General features: G+C 36.7%; 4 protein-coding genes across 4 annotated transcripts; 2 read left to right on the forward strand and 2 right to left on the reverse strand.

The window, feature by feature from the left end:
* The first annotated feature begins 2,711 nt into the window (after positions 1 to 2,711).
* On the forward strand, positions 2,712 to 9,758 carry LOC125211463 (kinesin light chain 3). The gene is made up of 18 exons (XM_048111268.1): positions 2,712 to 2,844; positions 3,092 to 3,175; positions 3,719 to 3,909; positions 4,003 to 4,107; positions 4,539 to 4,639; positions 4,722 to 4,800; positions 5,780 to 5,791; positions 5,883 to 5,948; positions 6,067 to 6,135; positions 6,225 to 6,281; positions 6,981 to 7,058; positions 7,247 to 7,344; positions 7,426 to 7,471; positions 7,722 to 7,849; positions 8,001 to 8,109; positions 8,500 to 8,562; positions 8,833 to 8,898; positions 9,270 to 9,758. Exons 1-18 carry the CDS (start codon positions 2,751 to 2,753, stop codon positions 9,447 to 9,449), a joined length of 1,626 nt encoding a protein of 541 aa, XP_047967225.1. The 5' UTR covers positions 2,712 to 2,750; the 3' UTR covers positions 9,450 to 9,758.
* Positions 9,759 to 12,622: 2,864 nt separating this feature from the next.
* Positions 12,623 to 15,028, forward strand: LOC125210508 (PHD finger protein MALE MEIOCYTE DEATH 1-like). The gene is made up of 3 exons (XM_048110056.1): positions 12,623 to 12,884; positions 12,966 to 13,209; positions 13,487 to 15,028. Exons 1-3 carry the CDS (start codon positions 12,623 to 12,625, stop codon positions 14,967 to 14,969), a joined length of 1,989 nt encoding a protein of 662 aa, XP_047966013.1. The 3' UTR covers positions 14,970 to 15,028.
* Positions 15,029 to 15,055: 27 nt separating this feature from the next.
* Positions 15,056 to 16,560, reverse strand: LOC125209514 (U-box domain-containing protein 21). The gene has a single exon (XM_048109115.1). It carries the CDS (start codon positions 16,473 to 16,475, stop codon positions 15,174 to 15,176), a length of 1,302 nt encoding a protein of 433 aa, XP_047965072.1. The 5' UTR covers positions 16,476 to 16,560; the 3' UTR covers positions 15,056 to 15,173.
* A 4,055-nt stretch (positions 16,561 to 20,615) lies between these two features.
* LOC125214299 (receptor protein kinase TMK1) lies at positions 20,616 to 24,044 on the reverse strand. The gene is made up of 2 exons (XM_048115255.1): positions 21,597 to 24,044; positions 20,616 to 21,416 (listed from the first exon to the last, which is right to left on the reverse strand). Exons 1-2 carry the CDS (start codon positions 24,037 to 24,039, stop codon positions 20,884 to 20,886), a joined length of 2,976 nt encoding a protein of 991 aa, XP_047971212.1. The 5' UTR covers positions 24,040 to 24,044; the 3' UTR covers positions 20,616 to 20,883.
* Positions 24,045 to 26,814: the final 2,770 nt, after the last annotated feature.

The raw sequence follows: 26,814 nt of genomic DNA on the forward strand, positions 1-26,814 counted from the left end.
ATGGTTCGGTTCAGGTTCAAGAATTTGAGAAACCGAAACTGGCGGATCAACGGTTCAAGTAGGTTTTTTGGCTAGGTCCTAGGCTTTTCAGGTGTAGTGTTGCAGAAAATTGGTCAGGAACTGCCGGTTTTCCATCATAAACCTGCGATTTTGGTCAGAAACCGTGGACTGAACCGCCGGTTCCGGCAGTAAACAAGCTAAAATTTCAAATTTCAATTTTTTTTAATCTATTTTTTCCCAATTTTGCTCCTATAAATACCCCATTCCCCATCATTTCTACTCACCCCATTCTTGTGCTGACAATGATTTCTCTTCTCAATTTCTATTTTCTACTCTCATTCTCGTACTTCAATTTCAACATGTCTTCTTCTTAAAATTTACAAGTATATTTTAATTCATTGTTTAAAACTTCAAGTCTTTTGTAAATTGTAATTGTTGTAACTTGTAGTCTCGTTTAAATTTAAATCAATAAAGTTGCAATTTTCATCGTTATTGTTTGAATTTTATTGATGCACATTTCATAGATAAATAAAGACTAAAACACACACAAAAAAATTGAACCGCCGAACTGGCCCTAAATGGTTTTGGCCAAAAATCGGCATTTTTTTGAACCGGAACCTGAACCGCCAAAACCCTTGGCAAGTCGGTTCATGTTCATGAATTTTTTGAACCGTGAACCGCCGGTTCCGAACCGGAATCGGCGGTTTTTGAATCGTGTGCATACCTAGGTACTAGGATTGCTATTATGTTGGAATGCACGTGAGAGGATCCGGATGTCCTACGGAAAGGGGCTACCCGTAGGTGTGACCAAAGGGGAGCCACCAAAAAATGTGGGCCCGAAGGAAAAGGGCAGCAAAGGGGATGGTGGGCCCGTGGCTTTGGGTTTGCCACCCGGCGTGTGCCGTCCGTGGACGTCCGGTTTAAAAGAGGGATGGATTGATACGATCCCACATCGGTTTCACACGAAAGTGTGGAATAGCATATAATAGGGAGTCAACCATTTACCTTTGACCATGGTTTTAGGTTAAGTTAGGGCTTCCTATCTTATATGCTTATCAGTGTACAAAGAGAACTAAATCACTATATAAGTCTCATGGGCCCCTCCTCCTATTACCAATTGGTTTTAGGATGGAACACATGGATTTCTATCATGGTATCAGAGCAGGTCTCCGACTGTGGGTCAGACTGACCCAGCAGTATATCTAGCAGTACACCTGGACTTAATTTGGGCCAAATGGTCCAACCGATCGAAAAAAATTGGACCAGTTGTCCAATCGATCAAAAAAAGTCCAACTCTTCCAAGGTTCACCTTGAAGGATTTGAGGGAGGGTGTTAGCAATTGAAACTAAAAAAGTATATTACAATTATCCCACATCGGTATACAAAGAGTACTGAAATCACTATATAAGTCTCATGGGCCCTTCCTATCACCAATTGGTTTTAGGATATAACTCATGGATTTCTATCACAAAGAAATATGAATGAATATGTAATGTTATCAAATTCATTGAATATTGTATTTTTAAGATCATCTTTATGGAGAAACAAGTGCATAATTACCAGAACTGCTATAGAAATAGATAAATTAATTTATTGATATCGTAATAGAGAAGTGTGCTCTTAGTATATTATCTAAATCGAGGAGCAAAAACTTTTAGTTATCCGAAAGTTTTATATGAAATGACAAATCATTCTAAATTAATTTTACCACCGAGCTTGTTTGTGAAATGAGAAATCCATGACCGGTTCATAATTTTTGTGAGGTTGAAGGTGGAGCTTCAATCATGTCATTCCAATAGCAACTCTCCCAATTGTCACCTTCAAAAAAAGCCAGCGTGAAGAGACTGCAAAAAAAAAACATGAGAAAGAACCGGATAATAACAGGCAATCTATACATCCACCAACATGTACCTGGAACCTATTATACCATCACAAAGTAGATATATAAGTTGAATAAAAGAGATCATATATCAACATAGAACAATGATTAGAAAGCTAAAACATCCAACAATTAAACTATATCCATAAAAATACATAGGAGAAATAATTTAAAAATAGTTGCATACTTGTATTAGTCATTAATTTCTTGAGCATGAGATATCCAAGTTTATGCAAAACCATCACCATAAAGCCACATTTATAGAATATTGGAAGCCCTTCGAATTCTGCTCCTGGGCCTTCTTCTGTATCATTTCACAAATTAAATTAATGATAAACGTCTTGACCTTTCAAATTATTGTCTATTAAACAAAATTAATTTTATTTAATAAATATTTTTTAATTGAAATGACAATCTTGTAAATTTTTCTAAAACTCCCCTTTTATGTATGTATGTATACATAGATTGATATACTAGTACCCCATATAAAAGTATGACCCACATGTCATCGACTTTTTCAATCCACTCTCTATTACATATCTTAAAACTCGTGCCGAGCAAATGATGACAAATTATGGCGACTGAGGGAGTAATATTTTTTTATAATATATATTTAATTATGTACAGTATTTCGGTCCGACCAGTGGTTCAATCGGTCGGACCAGTTAAACAATGAACCAGTAGCCTCGACGGTTCGCTTACTGGTCCGATTTTTAAAACATTGGTCGGCATCAACTCAACGACATTAGGAATTGGGTAACCCTTGTAAGCATTAACTCACGACGTCGTTTAGGAGTTGGGGCGTGCAGAGGGTTTAGGGCTTTTGATCTCACAAAACTCATTCACATTTGATTTACTAATCTAAAAAGAAATGTCTTTTCGGCAAGCAGTTCGCAAATTGTGCAAGGAGCTTGCTAATTCTGCATCACTACAGACTAAACCCTTCAATTCTCTTCCTAATGCAGGTACTTCCTCACCTCATACTGTGTATAGTGACAATACCGTTGAAGCAATTGATGAAATGAGATTTATCTGATAAAGGGAAAAACACAGCTAAAAACTTGGATTTTTTGTGCATTTTCATTTTTTTTCCATTTTTCTGGTTGTTTTAATCAGTGAATTCTGATATTCTAGGTAGCTGAACCATCTGATTTTGTTCTGATTGGTATAGCCATATCTTATTTGATTTAGCTAATATGATTTTATATCCAGGAAAGCTATTTGAACTTGGAGGTCATACACGGACTAAGTCCCGTTTGGAAATACTTCAATGGATTTTTCTGTCTGGACAAGCTGGTATGTAGCATATATTGGGTTATCTTGGCATAATGTTATTGTTAGTACTCCATCCGTCCCATAGAAATAGGCTAATTGGGGATGACACAGGTTTAATACGTAATTGGTAAAGTAAGAGAGAAGGAGAGGAAACATCTCCTAGAACAGTGGTGTGTAGTGAACAAGTTTTAAGTGGTCTGATTCAACTGAGAATGTGATGCATATATGTGATTTTAGACGTTGTTATGCATTGGACAAGTACTACTATTGGAATCGGCCTAATTAATGTGAAAAGGGTGGAAGGATAGGAGCCTCATGGTTTGATCATTTTCATAAAAGATGATGCTGGCAAAGATAATAGCACAGAGATCTTCTATAGGAAATTGTTGTATAATATACAGATTTAATAGAAATGCTAAGCTCGGGGAAGGTACAGAAATAAACGTTCTTCACATAATTATCCCCAGTCAGGTATCTGGGTGCGAGTTAAATAATTTCAGTTTTAGTTTTATGTGGAAGCTGTGCTTATATGGCATGTATTTTTGGATAAAACTCGTTTTGCAGCATTCATTGTTGGAGCATGTTCATCAACTTCAATGGCTGAAGATGCGTCAACTGCATCAAGTTCTAAAAATGCTACGAGTACTGATGACTTTAGTGGCTTGCTAAAAGTAGAGGATGAATCAGTGATATCGAATGAGCATACATCTAAATGGAGAGTTTTTACTGATAATGGAAGGGAGTACTTTCTGAAGGCAAGTTCTTTTGTGATTCCTTTTCTAAATAGTCCATTTTTGTGCTCTTTCATCTGGAAATTTTGTTTAATAGTCTTTTTTTATGTCATCTAGGGAAATATTCCTCAAGCTGAAAGATTCTTTTTGTCTGCATTACAAGAAGCTAAACAAGGTTTTGGGGAAAGGGATCCTCATGTTGCATCTGCATGCAACAACCTGGTGGGTCTGGTCTACCTTATAAGACAGTTAGTATTATGATTATAAATTTTAATATATTTTTCTCATGGTCTTTTTCTGGCCATGATACTCATACTGAGTTCTGGGTTTACTTATGAAACCTGTAAGACCTACCGTTTTGTTTGACGTTGCTTGCTCTAGTGCTGCTTATACGTTGTTGAGCAATGCTTTTTAAAGATTTATACACATAATTAGTAACTTACATTCACAAACGTTTCTAACTTAATGTCATTTTAGTACGGACTAGAAGTTGCATGTTTTCTTCATTCCAGTTAATGAAGTGCTGCATGTTTATTTCATCATTTCATGGGAAGCCTGATTCCTTTGAAGAATTTGTCAGCACAAACTCCCTCTCTCTCATGCAGCACAGTCAATTTTAGTCTTTCATGTGTATTTGGTTTATGTAATTTCAGGCTGAGCTGTACAGAGTCAGCAAGGACTTCGACAAGGCAGAACCCTTATATGTGGAGGCCATTAATATACTAGAGGAATATTTTGGAGTAAATGACGTAAGGTACATAATGCTGTCTGTCATAAATCAGTTCTTATGTGACAGTATATGGGGGGGAGAGATTAATAAATTTATTATCTGGTAGAGTCGGTGCTGCCCTTCATAATCTTGGCCATTTCTACCTTGGACAGCGAAAATTGGAGAATGCTCGTGTATGCTATGAGGTAATAATCACACAGGTTTCTGCCGATGTAGCTTGGCTTCATTGCATCTGTTTTATAATTGATGTTACTACTCAGTTTATAAATTGCTCAATCTAGATACTACATTGAATTGTCTCAGCTTATCCACTATGTAAACGACATATAGAAAACTTGAATGATTACTTATTGCCATATTTTCGTTCTTAAACATCAAATTGCTTCTGATATATAGTCAGATCCAAATGAGCCTTTTTATTTGAAATTGTCGTCTACTAAGAATAATAATCTATTAATCAACATAAGAGCAATTATAGTTGATAAATTTGACATATGAACTGATTGAAGCTCATGACATTCCAATGTAATAACTATCCTGTTTCTCTACGTAGTCTTTCCTAAATAAACATGTTAAAGTTTGTGGTTGATTGGGTTCACCCAGTTAGCTTATTGTGGATTAAAATCTCTTTTAACTTCGTAAATATTCGAGCTATACTATTTACTTAATGACTTGGTCCAAACTATCCTGTAGGCATATTCAATCTATACTAACATGCCTTGAACACCATAACTAAGTAAACAAATATTCTTATTTCTAACACCCAAACAACTACATGATGTACGGATAATAGATATTGGTACTTGGTGGTTAATGTTGTCAAAGTTGAAGTATGATAAAACTGTAAAGGAAATTTGGCCCTGGCACCATTTCCCGTAATCAGCTATAAATGTGGAAGTACACCTCTTGGCCTTGATTGATGACCATCTGCATTTGGGAACCTAAGTCGGCTTGGCTTGTTAGAGTGACAATGTTGAATGTCTTCCTTTATCAATTGCTTTGAGATTATGGGATAGTCATCCCATAAACATGAAATATCACTGAGAACTCTATTATGTGAATAATATCTACTCTTTTGTTATATATGTGCCTTATTTGAAAGGTTGCCCCTTCTTTTCATCTAATACTGACAAACTTATATTTCTTTGTGGCCAATTTTCACAGCGTGCATTGAAGGTTAGTCTAAATCACTGTAATCAATCTTTGTCTTCTTTAGTTGTGAATTTTGGGGAAAACACTTCTCATACAACAGATTTTGATTGATTAGATAAAGCGCCGTGTTTTGGGAGAAGCTCACACAGAATATGCTGATACTATGTACCATTTGGGGACTGTAAGCATGAAAACCTCCTCCTTGTGAATCACACAAAAACTTTTGGACCATGGAACTGATGCTACTTTATGAAAAAATTTTGTGATACTTACATCTGACCAATAAATTCAAACTGCAGGTTTTATACTTGCAAGGGAAAGAGAAGGATGCCGAGGACCTAATTCTAGACTCTATAGATATCATGGAGGTCTGCAATATATATTCAAACTGAATGCTGATGGGTCTTCTTCTTTTTTATAGAATTTGTCTTCCTTACTGCTTTGCATTATCATGTAGGCAGGTGGCCACGGAGAATCTATATCATGTGTCAGAAGAATGCAGCATCTGGCTCAGGTTAGTTCCATGTCGAGCAGTTTGAAGCATGCACAGTTTATGCAAGCATCTCAGCAGCGGGATTGAATACCCTGATCGAATCCCTAGAGAATCAATTTCACTCAAATATAAACCCAGCCATGCCTACTAGTGCCCATCTTTTTTCGCAAGTCAATAACTCAATAACCATTTTGTTAATATCTATTCCTGCAATGAAGTTATGTTCACCCATCCATGGCAGACTTGGTACATATAAGCATACAGAAGTTCTCATCATTCAACTTTTAAGCCATGAGACATTCCAAAATTGTGAAATCATGTGGTATGACCTGTTTCTCCTTATTTCAAGGGATGGAACAAAAAGAGAGAATGAGAAGAAGCAATATTCGTAAAGAGAATTGCAATATATGTTCTCAAGTTTCACCTAAGCCACTTCCTACGCACCATACCATGTCAACTTAAATTCATAGCTCAATATACTCTTGCAAGAAAGGTTGCTGTAGAACTGAGGGAATATGTATAGTTTCTGGGTTGAGTATGTCATGAGTGATAGAGTGAGAGACTACATGACAAGTAAATTGATCTTTAGTTAATTAAAAAACGTCTTTTGACCATTGTACTTTTGTGTTATGCGGCAATGCTTCTTTTTGGAACCTTTTGAAGTGCACATATATTCTATTCTAGGTGTGTTCAGTACTATTTTCTTCCTGGTGATTGTAGATATACAACAAGTCCAACCGATTTCCTGAAGCTGAGAATATATTGAGAAAGATTCTTCATATGATGGAATTATCAAAGGTTTATCATTTTCTGCTATTTATGATCTATTCTACAAAATCTTTCAACTCTATTGTAGCTCAGTCATTGGCCTTTTGTATTCATTATCTACCTCTTCCTATTACTTTATTGATTTAACTGGGAGTCGAAATTTTCTGTTGTAGTACTTATTTTTTATATTAATATTTGTAGATTATTTTATGCCACAGGGTTGGAAATCTTTAGATACTGTTGTTATAGCTGAACGGCTTGCATTAACCCTTGAAGCAGCAGGGAAATTAAAGGAAGCAGTAGAACTGTTAGAGAGGTACATTAATTTTAAGCACTAAAAGTAGGAGCAAATCCAAATGGTTCCTAATGGATATTAACAAATTCTCTTCTGTGGCAGATGTCTTGATGCCAGGAAAAACTTGCTTCATCGCGAACATATTCAGGTTTAATGGATTTAGGGCCATGTCCTTTCCTAAACTTGCTTCTACATGTGCATTGACAATTTCATAATTCTGCTGGTTCAAAACTCATGGCAATAGAGTACATGAATCATCTTAAAACTTGACTGTGTTAATAGACTGTCAATAGGAATTAGAAGTAAAAGGGCCTTAATTTATTTATTCGCTTTTCACTCTTATCGTGGGACCCCTTATTGTCCTCAAGTCTTATTGCAACAAAATTTCCTGTCAATAGACTGCTGCTGACATGCTCCACATTGCAAGAATGAATATTCTCATAATCAAGGAGCTACCAGAGGCCAACAATTCTCAAGCTATAGCTGAGCGTGATAAAGCCAAAAGTCTATTGAACGAGTCAGTAAGGTTAGCATGCATGAGCATTATAACATAGTCTCGCTTGATGGAAAAAACTCTAACCATAGCTGTCGTAGTATCAGGCAGATACGCTAATAAAAGCAATTTTTTATTCACTTTATGGATGTGGCTTTTGACTGTTTAATGGCCATCTTTGCAGGATAGCTCGAAAACTCATTGATCGATTTCTGGAACAGAAAGAAAAGACAGAACGCTTTGGAGTATCCCAAAGAACTAGAAAAGATGGTCATTCAGCAGTTGTAATACTAGTAAGTTTTCCCTTTCTGATACTGGCAAGAGAAAAAATCGATATTTGGTATGAGAATGAGATATAGGAGTCCCGGTTCACTTTTACTATAAAATGTAGGTAGGCTCCATGTTTCACTTACTCATTCCACTCACATTTTATTCTAAAATTAATATTGAAATGGGATTCACATTCCACTATCTTTTTCCACTAAATACGTGCCGAACTTAACCGGGACTCCTAGTTGTGGACGGAGGGAGTATTTCATTACCACTTTTCAGTATTTCTATCTGTTACTAACAAAAGAACTCTAGCCTTTCAATATTTCTCTCTCTTTTTGTTTATTGGAAAACTTAACTCGTTCAACTTACAAGTGATCATAATTTAATATTCGTTCTACACGCGTTTGTAGCTACAATCGTTCAATGCTCTTGGTGCGTTGGAGATCATGGAGCAGGGCTTTCTCAGCTCACAGGTCAGTCAATCAATTTTCATTTACTATGTTATGCAATGAGTTCAGAGAGTAATAGTTGTGGACGATTTTATATAGATGCTGTCAAACATCAAATTCTGATCAAAGCATATTGATTCCTAGCCATTAATAATCTAATGTGACATTCCCTGTGAGGAAATGGATTGTAAAATCATTAGTCATTCTAATTGACTCGGTAATTTGCTCTAGTACATTTTATCCATCTATATATGAGCTCTGATGCTGGAATATATGCATGTATGATGCTCTTAGACACAGGAGCACAATAAGGCCGAGGCTAATGCTTCTCTCCGTCAATGCATTTCCACGTTTCAGGAGGTATGTTCAATCCAAACCCTGAAAGCTTACTCTGATCTTTGAATTATTTTCCATGTAATTGTGTTTAAAGTCGAGTATGTGTCCTTTGATGTTTTTATCGATGGAAACCAATTTTGGCGGTTTTATCGAATTCAGTCTGCTAATAAATTGCCTGTCCCCAGTTTAGGAACAACAAACGTTCTCAAAATTCTTGATGAACTTTAAACTTCCTTGGTTTCACATGATATGACAACAGGGGAGTATTACTCTGTCTAGCGATTTTGTTGACATGTGATCTAGTGCAGTCCACTGGCATATAGATTAGACCCGATTTTCGTCTTTTTAATCCATTTCTAATAGTTTGTCACTAAACTTTTATGTATCTTGTGCAGTTGAGATCTGAACAATCAATATCCGATTCTCCAGAAATCAAAGCAGAGTATCTCTCGTGTTTACGGAGCCTTTATCTCTCGATTAGGAAAGGTGCTGCAAGGCAAGCGGGCGAAGAAAAGGAAATACAAGAAGAAATTAGACGTGTCGAAGACGAGATATCTAACGCTGGAAAAACTTGAATTTTACAATAATACATTTCCGAATATTACACCATCAAAGGTTAGTTTGAAATAGTCAAGCAAATATTTTTTTTTAATAAACCCTCAATTGCTTTGGAAAATAGAATAAGACGTGTTTCCTTTTATTTTCTAGTTTTATTTGCGTTGGTGCAAAATTATGTATTAGTACATTGATAAAAATTTTATCAAGATTCTTATAAAATCGACCTTTGATAGAATGGGAATAGAAGACTATGGCTAAATATGTTAACAATTATGCCCTTCTAGGCCTTTTGACTTAGGTCTCAATCTCATATATGGACTGCTGAATCATTGGTCCATTTAGTTGTTAATTTTTATTGTATATTACTCCCTCCATCCACGAAAAATAGGACACATTGTGAATGACACGGGTTTTAATGTGGAATTGGTAAACTAAGAGAGAAGGAAAAAAAATAAGAGAAAAGTAGTGTTAGTGGAATGTGGTATTCATATTATTAGTAAGAGAGAAGTAGTGTTAGTGGAATGTGAGGTTCATATTATTTGTAAGAGAGAAGGGGAAAAAAAGTAAAAGAGAAGTTGTTCAAAACTTTTCTTTTTTAAATGTGCTCTATTTTTTGTGGACAACAAAAAATGAAAAATGTGTTCTATTTTTCGTGGACCGAGGGAGCAGTAATTATTAAGTAGTATTTAGTTTTAAATTGATTTTTTTTCAGTTAATTCGTATTATGCAGATCGTACCGATAATTTACTATCACAAATATAAACAATTAAGTCATAAAATTTGAGTTAGTGTTACATCATTTATTTTTTAATTCATCACTTTTTATCAATCTCTAATTACATATATTAATTTAAATTGTAATAAGTTTACGTTAAAAATAATTAAAATATATAAATTACTATATAATTAAAATCTTAATTTTTGAAAAACTTCATGATTAAAATTAAAGATCTCTCAATTCATGTGATCGTTTGAACATTCCTATGCATGAACATATTCTCATGGCTGATCTTTTCTCCGACCCCACCACCTGCCCCGCAGTGCCACTGGAAAGCTATTTTCTTCGGCCTCCGACCCTACGGCGTTAACGTCTCCGCCCCCACCTCACGTCGTCACGCCGTGTGAGTGTGAGATGATGAGGAGACTGAGCAGAGAGAAAGGAAGAAAGTGAGGCAGCCGGATGTCGGCATCACGGTAGCCGGCAGGGGAGACCGTTGTCGAGAACGAAGGAGTTGGAGGGGAAGAGTCCTTCCGCGGTTTTTGTTTTCAAAGAGAAAGAGGAATCGAGTTGGAGATGTAATTATTGATTTCTCATTCCTATATTAACGTGAACTAGAATAAACTGGCATCAATAAATATATATGCTCACACAATTTGACTAAATTTAAAAGATTAAATATCTTAAATATGTTATCTAATTGTAAAATAGGCTTTGAAATATTTTTCTTTATTTGCATTAATTCTTAGAAGTCCATTAAAAATGTATTCTCTATCTTAAAATACCAAATAATGTTAAATAGTAGTAGTACAGTATATCAAAATCAACTTATCTTAATGAAACACGTACTTATATGAAGTAAATATTTTTTTAATTTCTTCTAATTTTAGTTTTATAATTTAAATTTTCAACCTTATTATTTATATTCAATTTTTTAAATCTTTAAAATTTTGGTATGTTACAAAAAAATTATGCTATGTCCCACCATAAGCGTCTCGTATTAGTTTTAGTACGTCCCAACCCAGGGATGTCATTTTTTTTGTCAAAATACGTACTCCATAACATAATTGTTTGCTCTTACTTTATTATTTATTTGCACCTTTGTTTTATCTAACCTCCTATTTTATTCTTTCTTCACTTAACTCCGTAAACGTTTTTTTCTTAAATTATGAAGCGTCTCACTTATGACGAGACGTAGAAAGTGGAGTATGTTGCTTTAAGAATATCGATACTCCCATGAATTATTTATATTAAAATATATATTTATAAAAAATAATTAATTTAAATAATTATTTTACATAAATATTTACTATCTTGTTCGACCCCACGATATTATGTTCCTGGATTGAACATTCCTATGCATGAACATATTCTCATGGCTGATCTTTTTTCAAAGAAACACTAATGAAAAATATACCAATCTCGTGGTATAGTGGATTGAAAAAAGTCCTAATTCTTCAACCAGATGATCGTTTCCGCTATCTCAGGTCTAGCTCAACTTCTTTTTCTTAATGTTGAAAAATAACCTTTAAGGACCCTTCAAAGTAGGTGAATTCATTTCCCATCATCTATGGCTTGGGGTGATAAAAGATGGGATGATGGAATTGAGAAATATACTAATGTCTATGATCTTGAAAAAGGCCTAGGCATGTAAGAAGATACTTGTTTACTTTTTTATTAATGAAATTAATCGGTTGTAACTGGACAACTACGTAGTCTCTCTGTTTCATGTTAATTGAGTCATTTTATTATTTTGAGAAGTTCAAAGATAATTGAATCATTTCTACTTTTGGCAAAAAGTAACTATATCTCGTACTTTATTCTCTATTCATCTCTCTTACTTTATACACAATCCACTTAACACACTACTCTTAATCACTGTGCCGAAAATAAGTGCATCTATTAACAAGGAACGGAGGGATTATGTATTTAACTGAATTCTTAATCAATTCAATTTTGATCACTTGCTAGTGAGGTTATTTCATTTAGGTAATCGATCGATTTGGTTCAATTTTATTTGAGACCAATACTTCCTCCGTCCCTTAAAAATACGAACTTATGAAATGACATAGATTTTAATGCATAATTGGGAAAGTAATAGAGATGAAAGAAAAATATGTTAGTAGAAAATTAGTCACATCTTATTAGAGATAAAAGAAATTTCCTTAAACAGAAAATTTCTATTTTTAAGCCATGAACCAAAAATGAAAAGAGTTTCTATTTTTAGGGGACGGATAGCGTATTACACTTCACTCAATATTTTCACATAGTTACGTTTTCTCTCTTACTAATTTTAAAACAATTACAGCAACCAAACAGCACCTACTAAACGTGCGGGAAGATACAGTTAATCCCAACTGAAATTTGAAAAACTTCACCTGAGACTAACTGTTAACCCTCTGTTAAATCATCAATCAATCTTCTCCTTTCTCTCACAAATTCAACCAAAATCCTCCAATCAATGTAATCACAATGGAAAATCCCCCAAAATTCTACGGCTTCCACACTTTCGCAGAGCCCGGCTGCCCCATCATCCTCACCGCCTCATTCCGAGACAACATCCGCCGGTTCCTCCAAGAATGCGCCTCCATTGAGGGTTACCTTATCAATGGCATGCCTCTTTGGCGCACATTTCTCGTCTACGAGAGCAAAGGCACGGTTCTCCCCCTTTACACCATCGAAGAAAATGTCGAGGACTCTGATCGCCCATTCTGCGATTACTGCCGCTGTGTTGGTTAGTTCGAATCTCATCTCAACCGAATTGGGGATTTTCCGTCGAATTCTTGATCACTTAATTTATCGTTCCCGATTGCAGGATGGAGCCATCACTTCGTGTCGAAGAGGAAATACCATCTGATTATTCCGGTGAATGATCAGTGGGATGATCCGATTGATGAGGGCGTTTTTGACCTGCAAACACACCTCTTGCACGGCTTGATCCATTGCAATGGATTCGGGCATTTGATTTGTATCAACGGGATTGAAGGCAGTTCCAAATTCATCCGTGGTAAAGAGATTATGGATCTATGGGATCGCATCTGTACTACTCTTAGTGTTAGGTAAAATTATGTGTAAATTTTATTTTCTTTAAATTTTTTAGTTTCATGATTGATGTATGTTTGAAATGTTTACTGGTTTGGATATGATAAGAGATGAAATGTTTGAATGAATGAATATCTTCCAAAATTGTTACCAATAGTATTCCAAATGTTTGAATCTTTTCTGTGATGTGTGATGAACACAATCATTTGAAATTTCTGTTGTAAATTATTAGGATAAAACACCTCAAATTTGAAGGAAATTAAACAGAATATGACTAGTTGCTTGTTTTTGTAGGCAAATTACAGTGGAAGATTTGTCAAAGAAGAACAAAATGGAGCTCCGGTTGCTTCATGGGGTTGCGTACGGTCACTCGTGGTTTGGTAAATGGGGGTACCGGTTCTGCCACGGGCGTTTCGGTGTAAAGGAGCACAACTACAAAAGTGCCATCGATCTTCTAAGCTCGTTGGAGCTTGACCAAATAGTTGTCGATTTCAGTTTTGTGAAGGCTTGCTTTGATATCAAACAGATGATTCAGTACTACAGAAACATGAGTGGCAGCAATTTGGTTACAATTAGAGACTTGTTGAGATTTTTGTTCACAGTGAAGTCGACAACTTCAATGACACGATCCTTTAGATGGTCATCGAAATTTCCTACTAAGTTTGCTCTAATGAACAGATCCTTTAGAAAGGAGAAGCCTACAAAGTGCAGAAAATTCTCCAATGTTGCTGCGAAGATGGATAGTAGGTGGCCGGTTAGAAGGCTCGAGCACGTCTCACAAGTCATAGTTGAAGCCTTGAAGGAGAAACGAGCAGCAAAAAACACCGGCAGCAGTGGGATGACTAGGCAAGAGGCACGTGATGCAGCACGCCTCCACATTGGTGACACGGGGTTGATAGATCATGTCCTCAAGGCGATGACCAATGTTATTGTCAGGGATCACATTGTGCGCTGTTCGGTTAACAGATCCACCAAGGTGCTGGAGTATACGATTCAAGATCTGAAGTGTGAAGACGAGAAGCAGTCGTTGTACCCCTCAAAAGTTGAGAAGCCATTTTGGAGATTTTGTCTTGGTCCCGGGAGGAGCGTTTACAACGACATCTCGTGTCTGTATAAGAATGTGTTGTTGGGCTATCCAGAGTGTGAATCAGTAGACTGTGCTGCTCAGATGATCCTTCACAGTAAGCACTTTGTGAAGGAGTTTCCTTTTAGGAATGATGATGCTGAGTCACTGATGTTCATTTGCATACTGATTTTGAGCTCTGTTGATCTCAAAACTGATCTCTCGTACGAATTCACGGCTATGGAGAAGGTAGAAGTTCCACTGTACGCTACAGTCGGTGATCTCAAGAAGGCAGTGGAGGCCGCCTTTCGTGACACCTACTGCGTGTTGGATAGGCTGCGAGTGACAGAGATTTTGGAGCTTGAAGAAGTCGAAGACGGGGAAGTTCTGTTTGGGGTGGTTCAGTCGGGTATGGAGATCCACGTCAAGGGCTATGGAACGGATACGGAGAGTAGCTTCTTGAGATACGAAGGTGGGATAGAGAAGTGGACTGTAAAATGCAAGTGTGGGGCGAGAGATGACGACGGGGAGAGGATGGTTGCCTGTGATATATGTGAGGCGTGGCAGCATACGCACTGCTGTGGCATCGAAGAATCCGAGGCCGTCCCAAGGTTGTTCGTGTGTGAGGCGTGCTGTACCTTACTTGTAACAACAAAGATACCCTGTGGCTTGACATACGACTACGGGCCGTATGTGGAAGAGCCATTTGTCTAAAATGTTGGTTGTTCTTTTGTGAATTCTGTACAGTTTATGTACATGTGCAAAGTAGTAGAATTTGAGCATTTTCAAGAAAGTTGAAGTATGACAACATTTTCTCCAATCATGAAACTGTATCTGTATGTTTGTTTACAAAGAATTGAATGAATTCTACAAAACTATTGTGATTGTATCTGTATGTTTGTTCTAAAATGAGTAAAATTAGTTAGATCTTTTGATGTACTTGAATCCCATGGAGGAATCAAAGCAATCCAACTTATCTCTATACAGATTCATTAGTTTGAGCAAATCAGTGAGTTTGTCCTTAAATCTCTCTCCACTCCCAATTTGAAGCACAACCAAGAGCTTCTGAAAAGCACCAAGCTGCACTGCCTCAACCAGAGCACTCTCATTCTCTCCCAAGCAGAGCTTCCAAAGAGTGGAGACGGCGAGCTCTGTTGCAGCGTCCGAGACGCGCAGAATCTTCTTCACGAGCAAGGGGACTGTGAGCGCGTTCTCGTTGGCGCTCTCCCTCCCTTGCTTCGAATTGCAGATGGTGTCCATCACAGCCAAGGCCTTTTCACAAACACTCTTGTCACCATCAACCAGGATTTCTAGAATGAATGGGATGAGCCCCATTTGGACTAATCTTAAAGCAGTTTTTTCATCCTTTTCAATCAAGTAATTGATCACTACCAAACATGCCTTAGTGGCCTTGGGGCAAATTGGTACTTTCACAATCTGAAACAGAGCTTCCTTTACACCTTCAATCCCCATTACTCCATCAATCACAATTCCCCCTTGATCCGCAGAGATGAGCTCTCGCAACACACACACCGCGTTCTGTCTCGACGACAGATCGTCCTCGGCCTTCAACAGCCGCGCTATCCATCGCAGCGAAACCGCCGATTTCAGCCTCGAAATTCCGTCCTGATCGGCCGGAAACGACCACGTCAGCGCGGATAGGATCTCTTTGATTAGGTTTTCGTTATCTTCGGCGGAAAATTGCGCCAAGGACTCGAACGATTCGGCCAGCGCAGATCCGAAGCCGTTGGCGGAGATGCACCGCTTGTTGTGGTCGCTCTCCTTGGCGGAATTTCTAGTCCTGAGAAGCAGCTCCTGTAACTTCGCGGCGTCGGAACATCGCGCCGCCGCCACCAATCTGGCGCAGATCTCGGAGACCTCGTAGCGGGAGATCGGGATCCGCGGCGTGGGGATCCTCTCGACGCCGTGGGACTTGTTGGCGACGCACCAGTCCTGGATCATCTTCCTGATGGAGTGGTTGGGGATTAGGTCGAAATTGAGCAGCACCTGGTTGGTGACGGGGCAGGTAACCTTGCCGGAGTCGATCCACTTCTCGATGCTGTCGCGGTCGTAGGTGATCCCCGTCGAGAGCGTGACCGGATCCTTCATCAAATCGAGCGAGATAGGGCAGCGGAAATGGGTGGGGATTGTGAGCTCAATTTCGTGGGCGATCGCGGTGATCTGATTCTTCCCCCTCCTCCGCCTCCATGAAAACGTCATCGTTTTAGCCTTTTAGGGTTTTGTTTGTAAACCTTTTTTCTGCTTTAATTGAAAATTGGATTGGATTAAGGAGTATATATATGTGAGGTGATGGTCAAAGTGGAGGGAGTTAGGGGCATTATTTTGACTAAAAGGAAATATTCAAATTGGTAGAAATTTGGAATATTGATTTGAATATTTGACCGTTGATTGCATAGTCGGTTTGACTGGTAACGGGTCAGCGTGGGTAGTCGGTGATTAAAGGTCTGCCGTTGGATCATGACTTGCGTTTGGTAATCCGTCTTTGTTTAATCCCTACGCTAATGCCTAATTGTGCCAACAATTCTTTTATTTTTTTTTTTATTTCACCTAATGTATAATGAATTCATTATATTCGTTCTACATAAATCGCTGTCCATGTTATACGGACTACTTTATTACAAATCTTTGTTTATTAACACCAATTTTAATTTTTCTACTTATTGGGCCAACCTTAGAAAGCATCCTAAGGAAAAAAAAAAGTATGAGTTTACCTCAAAGAGGAATATCATATTAATGCAATGTTTTAAAAATAAAATCGGACCGGTGAATGAACTGGAGAAGTTATTGGTTCTCAGTTCTCGGTTTAACCGGTCCAACCGATTTAATCACTGGTCGAACTGTTATACTATTTTAAATACATATAATTAAATATAAAATATAGAAAATATATTAAATTTATATATAATTAATTGTATTATAAAAAAAATTAACGTTATATATAACTAGTTGCAGGGAAGTGATCAATTGTTAACTCATCATTTAATTGCTAACTGTAACTAATTTAAGACCATAGGATTTTAGAAAACTTGTGGTCTACAATTTGCCACGTGTAATTTTCATTTTTATTAATTAAATCGAAAAAGATAAAAAAAATCAAATTAGGGTTTTCTTTGAGAATGTTAACACATACTCCCTCCGTCCCAAGGAAGATGACCCATTTCATGGATGGCACGGGATTTTATGCAAATTTATTTTGTGTGTTGAGGGGAGAGAGTAAAGTAAGAGAGAGGGAATAAAGTAGAGATAAAAGTGTTTCTATTTTAAGTAATGAGTCATCTTAGTTGGGACAAACTAAAAAGGAAAGTGGGTCATCTTCAATGGGACGGAGGGAGTACTAGCTTATATTAACATTCTACATGTATTATATTGATATATTTTATATATCATGTTGACATTTGTTGTTGCACGAAGAAATTGAAAATATTTGAATTTTTTTTCAAATTTTGACATCGAAACATATGCAAGTGAGATCGCATTAGAATCTTTATGAAATTATCTTTAATTTGATATATGTTGTGCAAAAAAATAATTTAAATCGAGAAAGTTATATGCGTTTTAAAGTTATGAGATATTTTTCAAAAGTTAGTTACAACTAATTTATTGTAAATTGACCTTAGAGCATTCTCAACAGTTTCCCTAAAACCTCCCTTATTTCTCCCTAACTCCTGCCACATCAGCGCCACATCAACACCATAATTTATCTCCAGTTTTTAGCCAACTGCTCCAATGGTTTCTCCCTTATTTCTCCCTAACTCAACATTTCATTTTTACATCATCACTAATTTAATTGTTTTATTTTTGTATATAATAAAGCTAGCTAATTTAATTTATAAGACAAAACAAATAATAGTAATAAAGATCGTTGTATTAAACACGGGTAAACATTACAACGACGAAAATTAATAAAAAAAATAGTATAGGAATGGAAAAAAAAATTCATATCTCCTCGTCGGACCGAGAATGAGAAGACGATTCAGAATTCATTAAATATAGATGGAGAGAGAGAAAATAAATGAAGAGAGAAAAGGGATGAGGATGAGGAGAGAATGAAGAGAGAAAAGGGATGAGGATGGGGAGAGAATGAAGAGAAGGTGTGTATTTATAGGGGGAAATTAAAAATAAAAATAAAAAATATATTTATCGCCGAATTATCGCCCACAGTGGTCGGCGATAATCCGACGATTTTTCGCCGGTTGGCGATAAAACGGGAGGAAAAATCGCCGAATTATCGCCGACCTCTCCCATTGGTCGGCGATAACTCGGCGATAGACGGCGAAAAAACGCCGACTTTTAGCCGGCACCATTGGGAGTGCTCTTAATACTCTTATTGATGTTTTTGGTTGATCATATTGACATTCCGGAGCTAATGTCTAGGCCTTTAATTTGAATATCTAATAGCTATTATTTAGTTATAGTTAGCAATTAAGTATTGAGTTAGCAATATAACACTCCCCACTAGTTGTAAGTATAAATATTAAAATTTCATAAATAATAAAATTTCATAAAATTTTTGTAGATAAATAAAATTAAATATATAAATGATTAGTCACATAATATTAAAAACTATTAAATTCTATGTATAATTATAAACTCCTATATTGTAAAATATTATTGATTGTAAAAGTATAATTAAAATATAAAAAATATAAAATTAAAATTAAGTAGTATTAGTTTAGTAGAAAAAAAAATCAGATTTAATGTATAATATTTCAAAATGACCATGTGGTGGAGTGGTAAAGGATTTGGTATTTAGAGATGAGGTCATGTGTTCAATACCTAGCAATAACAAATTTTGAAAAAATATTTTGAAAAGTGAAAAAATTAAAAAATCGGCGGTTGGACCGGTCCGTCCAGCCGGTTCCACCGGTTCACAGTAGTTCAACATGCTAGTGGTTTTTAAGGGTGAACCGGACTGGCCAGTTCGACCGGTTCAACCCTCACGGTGGTACTGAATTAAGTTAAAATAGACAAGCAGTATATAAGTGGAAATTTTACTGCATTAAAATGAGCGTAGTCCAATACGAACAATATTATACTAGTGGAGTGTATTCCGCAATGCGAAAAATATCATATTGATGGAGTTCAAGTGTGCATCCCTCTACTTCGGATGAGTGAGTGATGTCAGATACAATACCATAATAATAGAGTTTGGGTGTGCATCACCCTATCAGATGTGTAAATCGAAAGAGTGGGGGATGTTAGATATGACAATACTATAATAATAGAGTTTGGGTGTGCATCACCCTACATCCGATGTGTGAATCGGATGAGTAAGGGATGTTAGGTACGATAATATCATAATAATAGAGTTTGAATGTGCATCACCCTACATCAGATGTGTGTGGGATGTTGGAAATTAAGTAGCATACTAATGGAGTTTGTGTGTGCATCACCCTATACTATTGCGAATAATATTATGCTAATGAAGTTTGGGTATACATCACCCCATGCCAAACGAGTGAGGGATGTTGGAAACTAGCCCGATGACTGTGTACTATTGCAACATCTAAAGAAAACTATAATTAAAATATAAAATGGTGGTTTATTATTGCAAAGAGATTTTAAGTCATCTCGTTTATCAAAATTTATTGCAGTAATAGCTACATTGCTTTGTGTTTCAATGTTTACAATCATAACTAATTCAATAATTTTGTTTAAGTAGCTTAAACACCGATATATCTTTATTTGAACCGAGAAAGTAGACAATTTTTTTAATTCGGATATTATGGTGCATAATAATGTTATATCAATTTCATATTTATAAAAGAATGTACCATGGATGACTAGATAAAATATAAAAGACAATGTGTGTTGTTATAGAATATATTAATCACTTCAGATTCCGTATTTTAATTATATTTATAAGTATTAATTCGGAATTAATATGCTAAATATATTAATACAGTGACATCTAATATGTTCTGTTATTATTTTATTACTAAAATAATGAACATGATATATATGATACTGACACACCCTTATCACAAGTGGAGAACCTAATAAAAATAAAAATACAAATAAAAACAAAAACAAAAGATAAATAATGTGGATATAGTTGTAGTCAAATATAAGATGGTCCACAATCTGATCTGTATTTTGTGTAAGCATACTTCAACTGACAGCTGATACAAGGCTGTCTAATTTAGTGAAATAATTGGTAACACCATGTGAGCCAGCCTTAATATTCACATGTTGCTTTCATAACATAACTTCTTTGTATTATTAAACCTTTCTCTTCACAAATTGACCGCACTTTTGATTGAGCAACGAATCAATGTCGGAGTTTCAAAATTTATGGCTAAAAAATTACAATTAGAATTAGAATTAGAATTCAAGAAATAGAAATGCAAAACTGGCTTATATGGAACTGGAGATATATGTCAAATAACAAACACATAAATACAACAAAGCTACAAGCATAAAAAACTAAAGTTTCAGAGTGCTTTCAATGCCACTGCTGAAAATGAAATAATCTTCACATCCAAATAGAGTTTATAAAAAAAAAATTTGGTAACAGACACAACTAAATTGGGGAAGGAACACAGAATAAACATGTAAAATTAGTTGCAACAACAAACAAAACGACACCGTATGTCAATCTTCTTGATCACCTTCCATCACAAGACGTGAACGACTCCGCAAATCCGAATGGCCGAGTTGGGATGCTCGTCTGCGTGTTGTCCAAGCTCGGAAGATAAGACGAGGACGACGAGTCCATGTGGCTCGTTGTCCCTTCAAACGCCTGCCACTTCTTTAGTGCCTGAGGCAACGACATCTCAAGATCAATGCCATACATGTCGTCAGGGCTCTGATCTGCCGGCTTCCACTGCTCCACCAGGGACGAGAGCACATTCACAGCATGGCCCATGTCAGGCCTTTGGTACGGCTCCCTCGCGCAGCAGTGGCCAGCCAGCTCAGCAACGGTGCTGATGTTGGTCAAGGTCTCTTCATCGAGCTCGATGGTCGGATCAATGGCCTTACGGAAGGTCTCCTTGTTGAGGTGCATTCTTCTGAACCATGTCACGAGGTGCATGCTCTCCTCGGGCTGGCTCTCGTCGAGTGCCTTTCTTCCCGTGATCATCTCCATCAAGATCACACCGAAGCTGAAGACATCGACTTTGGTTGTCACTCTCCCTGTCACTGTAGATAACATATCAAATGATTAACTCTAACTACTTAACAAGTTTTATTTAAGCATTGATTAAAACAATAATGATTGATAGTTGTATTAGATTTCGAGTCATTTCAAACATATGCTCACATCAATCAGAAATTTAACAGAATTCAGCATAGAAATATAGTTAGGGAGATAAATTATACCTGCATATTCGGGTGCTAAGTACCCGAACGTTCCAGCTATTCTCGTCTCAATGGAGGCTTTTCCTTCTGGGGCAAGGCGCACGAGGCCAAAATCGGCAACCTTGGCCCTCATATCATCTCCAAGAAGAATATTGGAAGGTTTGAGGTCCCTGTGTATGAAGCTTTGGTGAGCTAATCCATGGAGGTATTCAACGCCCCTTGCAACGTCCAACGCTATTGTCAGCCTCTTCTTCCACTCCAACGGCTTTAAGCCCTCCTCGCCCCAGTTGAAAAGATGGCTGCTCAGAGGCCCTTGGGGCATGTACTCGTACACGAGGAGCTTCTCATTTCCATCGAGACAGTAACCAAGAAGCGCGACTAGATGCCTATGTCGAACCTTTGTCAAGACAGCGATCTCAGACTTGAACTCAGCGATTCCTTTCCCTGCGATGACTCCACACTCCATTCTCTTCACGGCAATCTTTGTTCCATCGTGCAGCTCGCCTTTGTAGACTGTGCCAAAACCTCCCCGCCCAAGTATGTTCTCTTCGCTGAAATTATCAGTCACGGTTCTCAGCACTTGGATAGAGATCACCATGTTTCCAGCCTCGACCATCTGAATGTCGTTAGTCTCACTGGCAGAGACGGTATGTGCTTCACTCACAGCGCCCACACTGACACTTGACCCTGCAACCGTGATCTTCACACTCTCGTTGTCTGATCCCGAATGGCGAGGATGGACCACCATAGCATTCGGGCTCTGCACTCTGCTGAAACGCTTCTGCTTGCTCTTGTACAAACAGAAAGCAGCCACTCCAATCAAACAAAGCACAAAAGCACCTCCAACTACCGAAAACACAACAACTCCAACAACGCTCTTAGACTTCCCATCATTCTTTCGCAGATCATTATCCGAGCCAGGACCAGCAGCACCAGCAGAAGATCCGCCCGGATCAACCCTATCCTTCCCAATATCAGGATTCCCATCGGTTTTCAAAATCATGTTACTTCTGAAAGAGGGAAGTTTCCCATAAAGATGGTTGTTCGACACATCCAACTCAGCCAGCGCAGGCAGAGACGCAAGCTCCTCGGGGATGGTCCCAGTAAGATTGTTGTTGGCAAGAACCAGCCTCTGCAGAGACTTAAGTGAAGCAAAAGCTGGCGAAATGGTCCCTGCAAGCCCCATATTCTCAAAGTTAACTATGGTGATATTCCCTTTGTTGCAATTGATCCCAAACCAATCAACACATGGATCATTCCCCTTCCAATTCTCAGCAAACTTTCTAGGGTAATCCATCAGCTTCACAATTGAGAGCAACACATCAACTCTAGGATCACAATCCCCAGGCTTAGGCAAGCAGAAACTATTAGTATCCGCAGTCATGTCGACCGCAACAGAACCCTTAAACTCAGGCATTGGTCCTTGAAACAAATTATTAGTCAAATTAACAGATTTTAAAGATTCAAGATTCACCAAAGACACAGGAACAGGCCCAGTAAACGAATTATCCCTCAAACTCAAAGTCTCCAAACTATTCAACCCAGAAAAGTCAGGCAATGGACCTGAGAATCCATTCCCGTGCAACCAAACCTCTTTCAAGAATGTCATATTCTGCATCACATCAATCCTCCCACTAAGCTTCTGCCCATTCAGCCACAGAGACTCAATCTGAGAGCCAGAAAACGACGCTGGCAGCTCTCCCTCCAAGCTATTCAGAGCCAAATGCAGATTAATCAAGCCAGGAAACGCATCTGGGCCAAAGAAAGATGGGATTTTCCCACTAATATTGGCCGAATTAGCTGAGAAATTGGTCAAAGTCGAAGCATTTCGAAGGCTATCAGGAATCTCCCAAGCGGAAAACGGGTTGTTGTCGATCTCAACAGATAGCAAAGACGACATCCCCTCGAAGAAATCAGGAGGAATCGAAGTGAACTGATTGTTGCTAAGCATTAGAACTTGCAAAGAATCCAATCCTTTCAGAGAGGGCAAAGGGCCAGAGATATTGTTCCATTGCAGCTCTAAACGCTCGAGCTCAGCCAAGGAAGAGAGTTCTTGAGGGAGCGTACCTGCGAGATTTTGGTGGCCGATTTGAATCCGTTTGACCCGATTCTCGGCGCAGAAGACCCGGGCCCACTTACAGGGATCCGGGTCGGACCAGGAGAGCTGATCCGGAGATGGGTTTAGGCTTTTCTTGAGTGCGAGCATGGCGGCTGCATCTTCTGAGGCGGTGGGCTGCGATTTTACGGAGAGAAATGCGGAGAATAGCAGAAGCCCTTGTAAGAAAGATTCCAAAGATTGAATCTTTAGCCCTGAAGTGGGCTTCATTTGGATGAAATCTGCAGAAATGAATGCTTTCTTTGTCAATGGCGAAAGATGAAGAAATGTTTTCTTTGGGTTTTGGTTAGGACTTGGGAGTAGGACGAAAATGGACGAAAACTGAAGTGTAAAGGAAAATGCAGGCATAGAGAAAGGAGCTGGAGCACATGCAAAGGTGTCCCCACAAATTGCAGATAATTTTGTGAATAAAGATGACAGAGTTTAAAAGCTGTATAATAAGTGGATGATTCTTTGGAACATGGCCCAAACCTAAACACTCTTGCTCCCTTTTTAAGATAGATAAATACACAAACTCAGTATCTGTCCCTAATATATTTCCTCTGTTCCGCCTAATTGAGACATTTTTATTTTGATACAAAAATTTAGAGAGTAATGTTTAGTTGATTAAATTGTTAATAGTAAAATAAAAGATAAAATAAAATAAGAAAGAGAAAGAAAAAATAAAATAAAAGAAAACAAGTAAGAAAGATAAGAGGATAAAGTAGGAAATAATAGTGACTTAATTATTATCAAACAAGGAAATGTCTTATTTAAGTTGTGACGATAAAAAAAGGAAAACGTCTCGCTTTAGACTGTAACATTAAGAATAATTAGTAGGAAGAGTATTGCTATATGTTTATGGGCAAAAAAAATTGGTTGGTCTTAAGTTGTTTATGCAGAGATACAACATGTACTTATAAACTTCTATTACACGCCTAAATTGCAGAACAAAGCAAAAAGCTCGTGATTGAATTTATAGTAGACTTTTATGAGTCTATTGTTTGAATTACTATAAATAAGATACGAGAAAAAAAGTATTGAATTTAATTTGTTTGCTTAAATAAACCAAATAATTGTAGTTAGAACTTGACAAATCAACATTGGTAATAAACAAACCCACTTGCATCAGCAGCCACTCTTATTACCGAGTAATTAATTATAACTCAAATTAAAAAAGAAAAGAACATTGTTCAATTTGGGCCTTTTGAGGTTCAAGTGATCTAAAATTAGTATAAAAAATTTTAAGTTTGCATAAATTATATAAAATTTTTGATTAGTGCTTTAAATTAATACATTCCGTTAAGTTTCTTTAACATCGCTTTAAAAAACAGCTATTAAGGTTAGTTTTTAATTTTTTATCTTTAAAAACTAAGTTTGATGCCCTATTTTAAAAACAAAAGGTTTAAAAACACCGTTTAGATTTTTGCTATAGCAAAAAAACTGTTTAAAAGTTCCCCATTGCATATAATGATATAGTATTAGAGAGAAGGTTTACTGTATAAAAATTCTCCAAATGATATAGAGAGTAAATGCTATAGCAAAATATCTTTAAAAAATAATACTTTGAAGCTCCTTTTTTTTTAAAACAAATAACAAAAAAAAGTTAAACTTTTAGTTATTTAAAAGGCTTGTAGAGGTTCATCTTCCTAAATTTTCATCAAGAACTAAAAAAATTCTAAGTGGCCATTCATCTTTTTAATTTTCCATATCAATAAAATAATTTGATTGAAAATACATTCAAAAGACTTTAGCAGAAGTGTGAAAGACGGGAATTTTAATAAAAAAATCCTAAGCTTCAATAGAGGTTCTCGACCCTTTTTTTCAAAGCCTGTAAAAATTTAGATAAAAATCTAAGTTTACCTTATACTGAGAATTGAGAGAGAGAGAGATAAGTTCTCAAGAATTTTTTGGAGAGGTCAGTTATTGGAAAGTATTGATAATTTCATCTTCTTGAGTGTAAAATCTATTTTTTCTAATATTTTACTGATATGTTGGATGAAAAATGCTAAAAAAACTAACGGTGTTAAAGAATTTTAACAGGATGTATTAGTATAAAACATAAATCAAACTTTTTGTGTGATTAATATAAACTTAAAAATTTTTATATCAATTTGAAATATTGAAAAAATATTTTGTTTGTATGGGATAATTTTCCCAAAATATAATGGCCTCCAGAACAAATAAGACCAATCGAGTCCACCTTAAATATAACCAATCGAGTCCACCGACCGACTTTTTAGATCAAACTTATTTGCTTTAAAAATAAAAATGTTTTTTATTTTGTTTTGTCCGTTAAAATTAAAAACTTCTTATTACAGATATTTTTCCTTTATTAATAAGCTGCTACTCATTTTTCATTCACAATATTTAATCATTTTTTTCTTTCTATAGCTCTTTATTTAACAATTATGTATTTTAATCCATAATATTTCCGTATTTAAAAGACGGAGTTAGTATATATTACTCCCTGCGTCCTAGATTAAGTGTCCTAAATTGACTTACATAGATTATAAGAAATTAATAGAAAATGAGTAGAAAAAATTAGTGAAATATATGTCCTATTATGAAAAATTAATGAAAAGTGGATAGAAAAATTACATTTAACCTTTTAAGCAATGTTTTAAAAACCGGACCGGACCGGCCGGTTCAACCGCGAACCGATAGGTGATCCGGTCCGGTTTGCCCTATAGAACCAGTGACATGTTCAACCGCCATGAACCGTCGAAACCGGCCGGCCGGACCGCTGTGGCCGGGAATCAGAAACCGGTTTAAATGCTTTTCAAAATTGAATTTTAAAATTTTGGTCTTGATAGGGGTCGAACTCAAGACCTCATGGTGAACTTACCAAGAATTCTACCACTACACCACAAGAACTTCTTGATAGCAATATGAATATAAGTTAGTTTTATATATTAAACACGAAATATTATATCTATATAAACTAATAATTCGTGTTAAATAGCAAAGTAATTAGCAGTGATATTAATTATCATCCACTTTATTTATGCATCACTAATTGCTTGTTTTATTATTATTTGTATAATACGTATATGTATATTATGAATATGTGATTAACTATATTAAAGTGTACTACTATTTGATTATATACTATTTACTCAATATATATTTTTAATTCATGTT

This window comes from Salvia hispanica, chromosome 3, assembly GCF_023119035.1.
Source record: "Salvia hispanica cultivar TCC Black 2014 chromosome 3, UniMelb_Shisp_WGS_1.0, whole genome shotgun sequence".
Classification (NCBI taxonomy): Eukaryota; Viridiplantae; Streptophyta; class Magnoliopsida; order Lamiales; family Lamiaceae; genus Salvia; species Salvia hispanica.

Bases quoted from the DNA above. Each gene is read 5' to 3' on its own strand.
- LOC125210508 (XM_048110056.1), top strand. From the start codon at position 12,623: ATGGAAAATCCCCCAAAATTCTACGGCTTCCACACTTTCGCAGAGCCC. The intron at 12,885-12,965 runs GTTAGTTCGAAT...TCCCGATTGCAG, and splicing joins CGATTACTGCCGCTGTGTTG to GATGGAGCCATCACTTCGTG. The intron at 13,210-13,486 runs GTAAAATTATGT...TTGTTTTTGTAG, and splicing joins TGTACTACTCTTAGTGTTAG to GCAAATTACAGTGGAAGATT.
- LOC125214299 (XM_048115255.1), bottom strand. From the start codon at position 24,039: ATGCCTGCATTTTCCTTTACACTTCAGTTTTCGTCCATTTTCGTCCTA. The intron at 21,417-21,596 runs GTATAATTTATC...TGTTATCTACAG, and splicing joins CTTAGCACCCGAATATGCAG to TGACAGGGAGAGTGACAACC.
- LOC125211463 (XM_048111268.1), top strand. From the start codon at position 2,751: ATGTCTTTTCGGCAAGCAGTTCGCAAATTGTGCAAGGAGCTTGCTAAT. The intron at 6,282-6,980 runs GTTAGTTCCATG...TGGTGATTGTAG, and splicing joins GAATGCAGCATCTGGCTCAG to ATATACAACAAGTCCAACCG. The intron at 7,472-7,721 runs GTTTAATGGATT...TCCTGTCAATAG, and splicing joins TTCATCGCGAACATATTCAG to ACTGCTGCTGACATGCTCCA.
- LOC125209514 (XM_048109115.1), bottom strand. From the start codon at position 16,475: ATGACGTTTTCATGGAGGCGGAGGAGGGGGAAGAATCAGATCACCGCG.